Raw genomic sequence first — 14,679 nt, 5'->3', positions numbered from 1 at the left:
AGGTGTATAAGTTCTCGATTACAATTGGCTAAGTAAAGTTTTTTGGAGAGGCGCTAATTATATTTTTTTTCGATAGTCGACGTCTTAATAATCGAGGAACGAGCTCTTTTATTTTTATTTCCTCTTATTAATTAGAAATATTTTTTTAAGTGGTCGATATGACGTTTGTGAGATTGAAATTGCAGAACCGTTGAGGGCTTAGTACTTAGTAGAAACAGTAAAAAAAAAAAAACGAAGTCAACTGTCACTGCTGTCACTGTCAAGTAGAATCTAACCTAAAACCGTTTTATTTACTTTGCGATTTGGTGCGATCAGTGTTTTTTGGATAATTTTTAAAGACCTCTCAGCACAAACTCAGTACTTTAAAATTTGCCGCATTTCTCCACGACCTTTGCATGATAATTGGACCACGATTGGATAGTTTCGACGACTATTTTGGCTCTGCTTCTTCGACAACGCTATCTTGCAGTCTCGACGACACTTGGCTTGATATTTGGACTGCCTTACGAGTAAATTCGAATCACAGTATCCCTACAATGGGTTCAGACGACTCCGACAGTATTCGAGTTGAAATGGAGCATTACAGAAATGTTCTCTAATGCTTTGTACGTTGGTCTATGAAATACAGACGAGATTTTCAGAATTCTGCGTATTTATGCATCCTAGTCTTTACAAGCGACTTTGTGCAAGTCAGCTTCATCTTCCACTGCAAGTTGCTCATCAACAACATGATTATACGAACCCTCTAGCCCTTCAACATCAAACACAGCAAAGGAGAACATAACAGAAGGGAGAGATATCGTGTTTTTTTACCAAAACAATAAAAAGGACATGGTCTCAGTAAGAGTCATGCTATACATTAAAATATTTATGCACAAATGGGTTTATATTCTTTATTTCAAAGTGTATTGAAGGAAGAGTTTCTGCTTAATCATTTACAGAATGAAGTGGCTTTGTGTGGCTACTAAAAAGGGGGTGATTCCATATAAAGTCATAGCGACCTTGAGGTTACATGTGAAATGCGTGACTTGAAGATTAAAAGAATCCGTATTTTTGAAGCGTCTCTGTTATTAACCATAACCACATAAAATTATGTAGACAAAGCTGTCTTATTGCATGTGTTTTAGATAGTTTTAGTTAATTTGCAGAGTAATATAATAAAAATGCAATAATTTATGTTTTATTTATTTCATAAATGTACAAATTATCATAAAAACGTTTAGCATAAGCTAAACGCATTGCATGTGTTTTAGATGGTTTTAGTTAATTTGCAGAGTAATATAATAAAAATGCAATAATTTATATTGTTTTTATTAAATAAAAATATTAAATAAATATCATGGGACACTTGACACCAATTGACCTAGTCCCAAACTAAGCAAAGCTTGTACTATGGATACTAGGCAACGGATAAACATACTTATATAGATAAATACATACTTAAATACATATTAAACATCCAAGACCCGAGAACAAACATTTGTGTTATTCACACAAATATCTGCCCCGGCCGGGATTCGAACCCAGGACCTCAAGCTTCATAGTCAGGTTCTCTAACCACTTAGCCATCCGGTCGTCCCGAATATTTCATAAATACACAAATTATCATAAAAACGTTTAGCATAAACATATGTCTCAAAAGACCTGATTTATTGGAACATGTATATAATATTCCTGGCAAAGGGTAATTTAAAAACAAGTCGTATTTTTAATAAATTAAATATTGTGCCATCCCCATAAAGGCATTAAAAGTACTACTAAGAAATACAAGGAAATATAACACAAATATTATATGTGTTAAACCGGGATTTTAGTTTACTTTTGCATCAAAAGATGTCTCTATCTCGTCTCAAGGAAAAGCTGAATCGCGCTGTAAAGATTTTTCCGGCAGGCTATAAAAGGGCTGTCAATCATATTAAACTTTTCATTTCCTAAGCAACCATGGTTTGATTAACTTGTGTGTTATATGTGTAAACAATATGCGTACCATTGATCATAAGTTATAACAAAACCGTGGTGATTTACTTGTATTTTTAGTACTTGTACTTGTGACAGTGACCCTAGATTGTATTGTTTGTTCTACCAGTTGAACTGGATGTGTGTATATATACTAGCTTTTGCCCGCGGCTTCGCCCGCGTGGAATTCGGTTGTTCCGCGATGTTCCCTCGGGAACTGTTTATTTTTCCGGGATAAAAAGTAGCCTATATCACTCTGTGGCCCATAAACAATCTCTATGCCAAAATCACGTCGATCCGTCGCTCCAATGCGACGTGAAAGACGGAGAAACATACAAACACATACACTTTCGCATTTATAATATTAGTATGGATATATATGGCATTCAACCGTTTTATTTTGTCTGACTCTAATACATACATGACCGGGAATCGAACCTAATCAAAATCTCTGTGAGCAATGTTACAAATTCTGCACATTTTTTCGTTATTTTTGATGATGTAAATCATAAGTGAAAAGAAACATATTTTACAAGATTTTATTCGACTTGCAATGTACAAGTATGTATGTATTATAATTATAAACCAAAATGAGAATACAAATTTAAAGTACCATTAGCTTAGCACAGCAGTAAGTACTTATACTGATTACAGATTAGATGACAATGCAAGACAAGTATAGTCAACAAAAAGTATTGTGAGGAAAAATAAAAGCTTACACAAATAAAAACCAAAATTGATATATTTAAGAAAAAAATTTTGCTGACTGTACTTTTTATCGACTGTACTTGCATTGTCAACTAAAAATACATTTCTGTATTAAGAGATTGTCATGTTCAAAATTACATTTCCGTGCTAAATCTTAAATCTATTCTATTCTCTTCCATTAACCATTGAGGAGTTTCGTGGTACTTCTATGCCTCTTTTTTTATGGAAAAAATGCATGTCCTTGGAAAAAACAGGTTATGCTCCTTCACTGGCTTTTTCTTGCAACCAAAATAAAAACACCAATGTGTGTTTACATCCACCTGGAAAAAAGATCAAAATTATTATAAATCCTTACTTATATTTAATATTATAAACGTGAAAGGAACTCTGTCTGTGTATCTGTTAACTTTTCATGTTTCAACCGCTGAACTGATTTAGCCGAAATTCATTATGTAGGTAGTTGGAGTCCCGAGGAAGAACATAGGCTACTTTTTATCTCACAGTTTTATCCCGAAAAAATACATAGTACTTGCAGGAAGGCAATAAGCGAATTCTTCGTAGACAGAGTCGCGGGCAACAGCTAGTTATAATATAATGTTTCACTAACCACAGAAGTTTTACTCTATCATAATATTTACCACCTAATTCATACAAAAATTTGGGAAGCGCTAAAAGAAATGGGAATAGAACACAAGTACATAAGACTTATAAAAAATGTCTACATAAACAGCACAGCATGCATCCAACTAGAAAAGAAAGGTAACATGTTTCAAATACAAAAAGGAGTAAGGCAAGGGGATCCTCTCTCGCCCGCACTGTTCCTAGCTGTATTAGAGAGGATCTTCAGGAATCTCGAATGGGAAGACCTAGGCATAACTATAGATGGGCGCAAATTAACCCACTTACGATTTGCGGACGATATTGTGCTATTCGCAAAAACGTCAGAAGATTTAAACAAGATGATCAACGATCTAGCATCTGAGAGCGCAAAGACCGGGCTGAAGCTAAATCCAGAAAAAAACAAAAATTATGACCAACGGTAATAAAGATCCAGTATCAGTAGAGAAGACTCAGATCACCTATGCGGAAGAATACATATATCTCGGCCAACTGATGTCTCCAAAAGATAATATAAACAAAGAAGTTGAAAGAAGAATTGCAAACAGCTGGAAAAAGTATTGGGGTTTAAAGGAAATAATGAAAGACAAAAATCTACACATAACAACTAAAACCAAACTATTTAATGCATGCGTCCTGCCGATATTGGCATATGGTAGCGAAACATGGGCTCTAACAAAGAACATAACAAGTAAACTTTCGGTATGCCAACGCGCGATGGAAAGAAGCATGATAGGAATAAAAAAAACAGACAAAGTAAGAAACAGCCACATCAGACACAAGACTAAAGTCCAAGATATATCGCGGAAAATAAGAAGGCAAAAATGGAAATGGGCAGGTCACATACTGAGAGGGAAAGAAAAATGGAGCAAAATAGTTACACAATGGTACCCGAGAAATGGGAAAAGAAAAAGGGGAAGACCACAAGGAAGGTGGGATGACGATATCAGACAGGTCGCAGGAATATCATGGAATAGAGTGGCTATAGAAAGACGAGAATGGAGAAGATTGGAGGAGGCCTTTGCCACCTGGCAAACGGACATGCAAAAAATAAGCAAACGAGATATCTACGAATAAAAGAGAAGGAAGGAAGTGATGAAATACATTTATACATTCTTGCAATGTTACATGCTGTCCGATTAAAGGCTTATAATAATAATAATAATAATAATAATAATATTTACCAGCCAATGCAGAACAACATCACCTGTCGCATCAATCACATTGTCAGTTGATATCTAAGTAAATGGTCACAATATAGGTAATATGTTTTTGTTATTCTGTGCTCTCAAACAACTTTGGTCCGGCAACATATTCAACTTTTGATGCCCTAAAATGTAATGTAAAAAAATAGACAAGAAACTGTATTGATATACTTTTGTACTTACGTTCATCCATTTTACCGGGTGCGGACAAGAGTGCTTTATCTCCTTTGATTTCGGCAACATTGTATACTTATCACTGGTGTCAAAATATTCTAGACTCATAGCCATGTGTGGCAAGTTCCTTGAATCTGCTCGTACAAATTCACTAATTTCGTATTGAAATTTGAAGCCGCTAAAATAGAAAATATGGTCCAAAAGTCAAGCCAAGTGTCGTCGAGACTGCAAGATAGCGTTGTCGAAGAAGCAGAGCCAAAATAGTCGTCGAAACTATCCAATCGTGGTCCAATTTTCATGCAAAGGTCGTGGAGAAATGCGGCAAATTTTAAAGTACTGAGTTTGTGCTGAGAGGTCTTTAAAAATTATCCAAAAAACACTGATCGCACCAAATCGCAAAGTAAATAAAACGCTTTTAGGTTAGATTCTACTTGACAGTGACAGCAGTGACAGTTGACTTCGTTTTTTTTTTTTTAATGTTTCTACTAAATGCTAAGCCCTCAACGGTTCTGCAATTTCAATCTCACAAACGTCATATCGACCACTTAAAAAAATATTTCTAATTAATAAGAGGAAATAAAAATAAAAGAGCTGCAGTTCCTCGATTATTAAGACGTCGACTATCGAAGAAAAATATATTTAGCACACCTTTTGACCTTTTGAACACCTGTAAATTACTACAGGAATCGAAAGAGTTTTTCCTCCTGAACATGGGAAAATATTTATTATCATTTAAATCTCCATATTTCAAAAAAAATAAAAAAATATAGCTGAATTTGCCAACACTACCACAGAATAGATATGATTCCTTTGCCTTTTTTCACCAGAAAAAGGAGCTCTCATAATTTTGACAACTTCTACGTCAGATTTCCGTGACCTTTTTTTTAATAGAGACTAGATAAAAGTAATGGATCTATTGTGTGGTAGTTTTGGAGTTATGTCCTTTTAGAATAAGCACATCTTAAAAAAAATGTAATAAATTAATTAATAATTGTAGCGAAATTTTAAAAATATTAGCGTCTTTCTCTTTCCAACCAGAATACAGAGAACGAATCAAATTATAGTCTTAGAATCTTGTTAATTAAAAATTATCTGTGTAAGTAAAATGGATAAAATTCCCCCCTAAAGGGGTAAAATGGGGAGTAAAGTTTGTATGGGAATTTTCTCATTTCTGGACTTAGAAGTATGAAAATAGGTATACAAGTTCTCGATTAGAATTAAAAATTATCTGTGTAGGTGAAATGGATAAAATTCCCCCCTAAAGGGGTAAAATGGGGGGGTAAAGTTTGTATGGAAATTTTCTCATTTCAGGACTTAGAGGTATGAAAATAGGTGTAAATATAAGTTCTCGATTACAATTAAAAAATATGTGTAGGTGAAATGGATAAAATTCTCCCCTAAAGGGGTAAAATGGGGGGGTAACGTTTGTATGGAAATTTTCTCATTTCTGGACTAAGAAATATGAAAATAGGTGTATAAGTTCTTGATTACAGTTAAAAAATATCTGTGTAAATGAAATGGATAAAATTCTCCCCTAAAAGGGGAAGTTTGTATGGAAATTTTCTCATTTCTAGACTTAGCATTATGATAATTGGTAGGTATAGTTACAGGGTCCTAATTAAAAATTAAAAATGATCTGCGTAGGTAAAGAAAGAAAAAGTAGCTTTCTATTTACTAGGGGGGAGTTTCTATGAGACTTCCTTATTTCTAGACTAAAAAAAATATGGCTGGTCACAATTTAAAATGATCCGTATGGTGTTGGCGACTTCAATAGGGGAGGGGGTTTTTCATACAAAATGTACACATAAATATTTAAAATGTGTGAAATCAATTTGCAAATAATTATGCAGTAGGTACCTTACTTAAAAATTACTCATTGGGTTGTGCATAATAAAATCAATAATATTAATATACGCGTAATTTTTGTGTGATTATCCGTTCTTATTTATCTTTTACCTAATTTACAAAATATTATGTATAGTGAAATTTCGAATATATACTTCGGGTTCTAGAGTAAGATTCGGTTCTCGCCGGAAGCACACGAGATAATTAATTTACTCTCGTGCTTTGCATAAAACTTCCCATAAACTAGCTTCAAAACTGGTAAAAATGTTGTTTATAGCGAAGTACTTTAGTAAACTGTTACCTATAGTTTACAGCAGTACTTCGCTATGCACACAGATACAAATGTCAAAATTATAACGGGGGTTAATTAAAACATGCCCATATAACTAAAGTACACGCGGACGAAGTCGCGGGCAAAAGCTAGTAGGTAAATATAGCTACTTAGATTTGTTTTATTCACCTTTCTTTGTTGACCAACAAAATAATGCTCTGAACAATTTGTGAAATGGGTGCATTAGGTCCATGAAGTGTTCAGGTCGACTCTTTTTAATTTGATTTGAATTATTCGTTGTTAAAAAAAAAATCGAGCCCAGTTTATAGGGTAGGTACTACGATGGACCGACGAGTGTATGGTCGCCGGAGAGTAAGTGGACGTAGAAAGTACGCACACGTTTATTATGGAAGATACGTTCAACTTTAGTGACGGACGGACGTCTCCAGGTTATTGGAGGAATAAAATAGTTAGGTTTAGGTATCTGCAGTGAACTGTACACACCATGTCTCGGAAACTTCTTTGTCAGGGCACATGGGTTGACTTATTACAGTTACTTATGTCTGCGTGTGTTCACGTCGTTTTTTGTCAAGTAAAGGTCAACACAGAGCTTTTATTTTTCATCAGATCACTCCTGTTCGACCCGGCATTTTTGGGAGCCGATTTTCTTTTAAATTGTTTGAAACCTGTGTTTTAAACTTAAAGTATTATGACATGAAATGACGTAGGTACCTAAGGTTAAAAGCATAGGTACATATATTTTTACTATCGATATGATCACTTGATAGTCTAAACCCTTAATAAGGTAGAAGCGATTTAGCGACCACTTGCATTGAGTTGGAAACTGAACCTTATTAATTTCCATTGTAATTATTGAAAATACGACTAGCTTTAAAAATATTCTTTGTCAGGTATGTATTCGATAGCTGCTTTTGACTCTGTGGTAGTATGCTCCAATAAATATGGCCTTATTAAAGGTTAATTTATATAATACTACAGTAGATGCTTCACTTTTTTGTAACCACGATCACCGCAATACGAAATAGGTATTTTGTGCACAATAAGTAGAGCTAATTTTTTAGTTGAGCTCATCGTTTCGTTACAACCAAGCAGCCTATCATACAAACGCTAGAAACACAGCTCCATTGAAATGTGAGGGTACCGTAAAACGAATGTAAAACAGTATTTTCAGTTTGATAAAATCGTTTAAGTTTACGTGGCGTGAAAACGTGTTATCTAGCTCAAACCATGGCCGAAACAGTGATGGCGGAAGAGATAGTGCTTGTTATATTGTTGACGAAGAACTGTATACCTTGACCCTGCAAACAATACTAGAAGACGTTCAAAAAGCGAGTACCTTACAGAGAGTGGAATTTTCATGGCATTTTTTGACCTGTCATAGTGACTTCTCACTTATCGACTCTACCTAAATGATGTCGATGTATTAGACTTTAAATTAGATTGTCGTAAACTTATCATGTTATGTAGAGCGTTCTTTTTCCGCATACAAATGGATATTTGACTGTAAAAGAACTAGTTTGAAACCGGAAAATACGAAAAAAAAAACTATTTCTTTTATAGAGACATTAATGGAACACTTGTTAACATTACAACAGAAGAATTTCAACATGAAATTGAAAAAAAAAACTGAAGTGAAATTATTAAATTAGATATTGTTATCCATTCATTGTTCATTGCATATGTCTATTTCACATTTCAACTGCTCGAAAGTTAATTGAAAGAGATCGCTCTTTAACTTAAGGCCGCCTATTGTTTACCTCTACTTTTAATCTTCTTTAGAACCTATGTTGTGTATCGATATATGCGAGTAAGTATTTCTAAAGTCGATAAGTGAGAAGTCACTATGACAGGTCAAAAAATGCCATGAAAATTCCGCTCACTGTAATAACCAGCCCGAAAATAATAAATTAACTTTGTTTTAAAAAATATAAACATAAGCAAGTAGATACTTTACAATATCGTTAAGATGGCTAAGTTTTATATTCATCATTGTCAGAAAAAAACTTGGGAGAACATGTACGTGATTCTTTTCCACAGGGATTTTTGTACCTAAATAATAGCTATGACACTGAATATTATTATATCTCTAGTTATTGCAGAACGATTTTCCTCAAAAATATGACAGCTTTTAGAGTGAAATGTTTTATGAAAGCACCCTACATTTTTTGTAAAAAAGTAAATTAATAAAGAATTGACAACCGTAGAGATCTCTGTATATATATCTTTAAGGGATCTCTACCAGCCAACCTTTGAGTAGATGAGAGGAACATACACCTAGTTAGGGACCGACAAAAAGTAATAAAAATAATAAAATAATAAAGGTGATAAAATTCATAAGTCATCTCATCATCATCACATTTTTTTATCGCATGTTTGCATTTAACTCGTGACGAATATTATTCGATCTTCTTAATTGCTAGGATAGCATATCTTGAAAAGTATTATAGGTGGCAGCGGGGACTGCCCTGTCGCCTCCTAAAGCGGAGAACTATTGATTTAAAGCAGTCAAACACAGGCACTTCTTTAAATTTACAGAAATTCATACTTAGGTATCACACTCATGGTCTGCCAAAATAATAAACCTAAAGGTTCTGCTTTAGCGACACATTTATTTGATAGGAAGTTGTTTAATAATTGATAGACCACTTTATTCCATACCATACCAAAAGTATGCTGACCTGACCAAATCATCTGATATGCATTATCAAGATCTACACAAACAAAGCGTAATGAAATAAATTCTTATTGTTCGTTTACAATAAATTTCGACATTAATTTAATACCTAGTATAGTGTGAGGGATACCACAAAGGAGAAATGGTTAAATAATATTAGAAGTTACCTGGTAGCAAATCAGCGCCATCCGCCCGTCGTGCGACCACGAGAAGTGCGTGACGGGCGTGCTGCGGTCGTTGATGAGCTCGATGCTCCAACGGCCCTCGTACTTGATCCACACGAAGATCACGCCCGAGCTGTCGCAGGACGCCAGCTTCTGGTAAGGCTCGTTCCATTTCACTAAGATCACCTGGAGAAGGGTTCATGGTTAGGGAGGAGTTTGAAAAGTTAGACGGTACTTGTACGAGCGTTTCAACCCCTATCAGTTTCCTGTCGCATATATTGAAGAAATATGACCGTTAGCAAGAATCTTTAGTGAGTTGTCCTTCCATTCTACCTGACTCATTTCTTCCGTATAAGCGACAGGAAACTGATAGCGGTTGAAACACTCGTAGGACTACCCAGACTTCTATGCCTATATCTAGGCCTTACGAGGAATGTGTTTATCGTAAACTTCATTTTCCTATCCTCGCTCCGCTGAGCTGTTTCCACTAGAGCTTAAGTAAGTAAGTAAGTTAAGTAAATGAAGCGTTTCTACTGGTGCAACAAATCCTCGCACATCTCTGGTAGAAACGCAATCTAAAATCGAATTACCCATACAATCGTATGGTAGGTATATTTCCTGTCCTGTTACAATAACGCTTTCCAGTTAGACGGTTTTTCACAGGTAATTGGGCCAATCAACTATTTTACCGATACTTTCGGCGTCTCCTGCGTTACCAAAATTGTCTCTGGCGTTACCAAAAAATCGCACTTCCAACAAGATATTTCACGGTTTAATAGCTTAAACTTACGTAGGATGGCACGTATTCATGTACACCATCTACTAAATTACAGAAAAAACATGTTTACTTACAAAAATCTGCAATTGTTTGAAAAATGTCACGGACAGATTATAATGTCGGTAAAAAAGTTGATTGGCCCAATTAGCGGTTAACATGGTCCAACTTTTTCAACTCTACCCGTTAGATATGTTAGAAGTATTCTGAACGTATGCTTTTAGTAGGTAAATCAGATAAGTAACACTATATTCAACAGACTAAGCAGGGAGGAGATTTTTGAAATAAATAATTGCGCTGAATATCTATACATACGTAGGCGGGATGATAAGTAACAGGCCTTTGCAATTTAAAATTAAAAAAATTAAAAAAAACTATACTATTTTTAAAAGCGTGTCTCTGGCTATCTGCGTTCTAAATTTGAATCGGGTGGTGTGACAATTTAATCGATTTGTTGTCATTTGAAAATATATTCTGTCGATTGATTTCAAAATGGATAGATTTGAACAACGAGCGGTAATTAAGTTTCTGTTTATGAAGAGGATGAAGGGGACAGAAATTTATGAAGAGTTAAACAATGTGTTGGGTGAATGTGCTCTATCTTATGCCGCGGTAAAAAACTGGGTGGCCGAATTTAAACGCGGCCGTACATGTGTCCAAGATGAAGTCCGCCCCGGACGTCCTAAAAGTGTTACGACTCCAGAAATGGTGACCAAAGTGCATGATTTGGTTTTGGCCGATCGACGATTGAAGTTATCTGAAATAGCTGACACTATAGGTATCTCGAAAGAACGGGTACATCATATCCTAAGTGAAGAATTGCATATGAAGAAGTTATCCGCCCGTTGGGTGCCGCGATTGCTTACGCAAGATCAAAAAAGGATTCGGGAGCAAAACTCGAAAGATTGTTTGAACCGTTTTGAGCGTAATAAAGCTGATTTTTTGCGTCGATTTGTAACAACTGATGAAACATGGGTTCACCATTACACACCAGAATCAAAAATACAATCAAAGCAATGGACCGAATCTGGGTGTTCGGCTCCTAAAAAAGCTATGGCTGTAAAATCAGCGGGGAAGGTGACGGCTTCAGTTTTTTGGGATGCTAGTGGAATTTTGATGATAGATTACCTTCCTAAAGGTCAAACAATTACTGGAGAATATTACGCTAATCTTTTAGATAAACTGCATCAATGCATTCAGGAAAAACGACCAAGTTTAGCGAAAAAAAAAATCATCTTCCATCAAGATAACGCTCGAGTTCACACGTGTGTTAAAGCTATGGCAAAAATCAACGAATTAAAGTTTGATTTGCTGCCACACCCACCTTATTCGCCTGACCTAGCACCATCAGACTTCCATCTGTTCCCTAAGCTGAAAACTTTTTTGGGTGGACAGAAATTTGCCACAAATGATGAAGTTATAGCCGCTGTAGAGGAGTATTTTGCAGGCCTTGAGAAAAGTCATTTTATGGAGGGCATTAAAGCTTTAGAACGAAGATGTAATAAATGCATAGAACTACACGGAGACTATGTCGAAAAATAAAATCAGATTTATCACGAAAACATTAGTATTTTTTCATAAGGCTAGTTACTTATCATCCCGCCCTCGTATATTACAAAATTACAGCTCTAATTATCTAAGTATCTGATTATTTGAGCTCTATAGAGGTTGTAGCAATATAGAGATATTCAGAATTTTCGAATGTTACCTACATAATAATCACGGATGTAGTTTGAAACATATTACTGGTCTCTAGATACATAGATATTTAGAAAAAATACCCTCAAACTTACGCGTATGGAATAGCGTTACGCCTGGAACTAACGTCACGATTTCATTGGGAATACTCGACTGAGAATAATAATTACGTTATTGACATTTGCGACGAAAATACCAGCTATTAGGTCTACATTTCGGAAAGATGATACAGTAAAAAAAAATGGGAACATACTTAATTCAAAATAAAAATATGTCTACCCACTATAAAAGGTTTTTTTGCATCTACCTACTTAAAAACCTCTGCTTTGTTGACAAACAATACGCAAGTACTTAACCTGTTTTATTTCGTACCTGGGACATTATTTGAGCCTTTTAACTGCTTCATTTTTTTATGAAAGGGCTGTAGAATTTGATGACATTTTTGATCATTTTTAGACATCCTTTACTTGTAGTAAACTCCAATTCAATAGAATCTGACAATCCTGTAGACACTTCCAGCCTACTAATATAAACACCGGGCTGCCTAAGGCTTTGTGATGTGACTATTATTCTTTTTTGATTCCTTTTAGATGATAATTGCAACAACAGGGACATATATAATCAAGTGTGCCCACGATAGGGTGTCTTAAATATGTAGAAAATTGACAGATTCTATTGAATTGTACTTTAAATAACCTGGAAACTGTAACAGAATCTTCTGCCATGTCAACAATAACGTGCCCACAAAAATCATACGGAATAAACAATCGAATAACGACCCACCTAAAGTAAGTTAATGTATCTAACTACTATAAACTGTTAGATACTTAATAGCTATGCGACTTGTAGAGTAAGGCGCATCTGTTCAGTTTCTAAGGACCGTTTCACCATAAAGAGGTGCCAGGTGGCCAACTAGCAGGAAACTACATTCTTTGGAGTACATGTTTTCTGTGTTGGGGGGGTATGGTATGACCTCCTTAATATCCACTGCAGATGTGTCTTTCTAGTTAACGGAGAAGGAAAAACAGATAAGCACTAGGTAGGAACGTATACAGGATTTCATGCAGTATTAGTATTTGGTGGTGATCTCTTACCATCAGGAGACCCACTTGCTCGTTTTCCATCCAATCAAATAAATAAATTAATTAATAAATTTGATTCAAAAAAATCCCGTAACTTTTTATGCGTCCTAACACTTCAACAACACAAACAAACAAAGTTTACCTTTCATTATCTTTCTATAGATCTAAAGCAGAGCGTATCTAAAGACTAAGAAGTCAGCAAAAGCACAGAAGTAATTGGTGATAGTCTTTGATTATATACAATAGTCACTAGTAAATGAAAAGTAAACCTAGTAGTAGGTACTTACCTGAAAAGGTAGGGTTTGGTGAAACTATATTTGTACAACTATATCTATGTAATTAACTATAGGTAACCTGAATTCCACACACAATATATGATTATGATTAAAATACTTAAGCTATTTACTATGTATCTAGGCAAGTCACTACTTACAAGTACTTACTATACTATCGGTTGGGCACAAGAATCCAATTACGTGACTCGGTGAACCAGCCAACCAAGCCAATCATAACCATCGGTCATACTTAAGAGGATTGGGAAGCAAATTCACAAAATTAACCTTTTCAATACAACCGTATAATAGTAACGTTTTTCCACCCCCTCTACCTACGCGTTTGTTAATAGTTATTTGATATGTTGTCACGTTGTATAATACATGTTAGATAGGTAGATAATGCCAAAATGTGTCTTGTACGAAACCACTAATACCTATAAGAATATAATTAATTTTCTTGATCAAAGTAAAGAAAAACTGTCAAGAGCGTGTCGGATACGCCCAAAATAGGGTAGTATCAGTAATATTTTTCTAAGGATTTCGTATTTTATACGCAATCTTCCAAGTTTAGGTAAATTTTATACCTTAGGCTGCTATTTACTTTTAAACTACTAATAATTTTCAAGCAAACTTAAACGTTATAGTTTTCCTTGTAAGTTTGATATAAGTACTTGCTATCATCCTAAATTTTTTCAAATTTTTCCCCCCACTAGATTTTAGAGGGGGAGGCGCTCGATTTTAATGAAAATTTGCAATTTAAAGTTGAATATTTCGCAAACACATCACTGAGTCAAAAAATCGTCTTAGCGACCCCCTAATGATTTTAAAAGACCTATCCAACGATATCCCACACTATAGGGTTGGATGAGAAAAAAATCACCCTCACTTTACGTCTATGGGAGGTACCCTAAAAAAAATTCTAACATTGTTAGTCCCTGAGCAAAGCCGCGGACGGGCAGATAGACAGACAGACAGACATGGCGAAACTATAAGGGTTCCGTTTTTGCCATTTTGGCTCCGGAACCCTAAAAACGAAAAGAGAAAACTTTTGCGGTGAACCAAAATTTGGTCTAACCTAAAGATGTTTACGGGATAGAAACTGCTTTGGTCGCTTGTACAAAAAATTAGCAGATCCGTAAATATGAACTTGTTAGCCAGAGTTTCCACCAATAAATGTATATACCCATAGCGTGTGCAAATGCCTAAATAAATA

At 35.2% G+C, this 14,679-nt stretch overlaps 1 protein-coding gene across 1 annotated transcript in view; it reads right to left on the bottom strand.

Annotated features, from left to right (window-relative positions):
• The window catches only part of Tusp (WD40 superfamily protein Tusp), a 79,700-nt gene that overhangs the window by 45,040 nt on the left and 19,981 nt on the right, over positions 1 to 14,679 (bottom strand). Inside the window, 1 exon segment of the mRNA XM_074086665.1 lies at positions 9,640 to 9,822. Coding sequence (XP_073942766.1) covers positions 9,640 to 9,822 — 183 coding nt within the window.

This window comes from Choristoneura fumiferana, chromosome 4 (genome assembly GCF_025370935.1).
Source record: "Choristoneura fumiferana chromosome 4, NRCan_CFum_1, whole genome shotgun sequence".
NCBI lineage: Eukaryota > Metazoa > Arthropoda > Insecta > Lepidoptera > Tortricidae > Choristoneura > Choristoneura fumiferana.
This window is presented reverse-complemented; position numbering and strand designations above follow the sequence as displayed.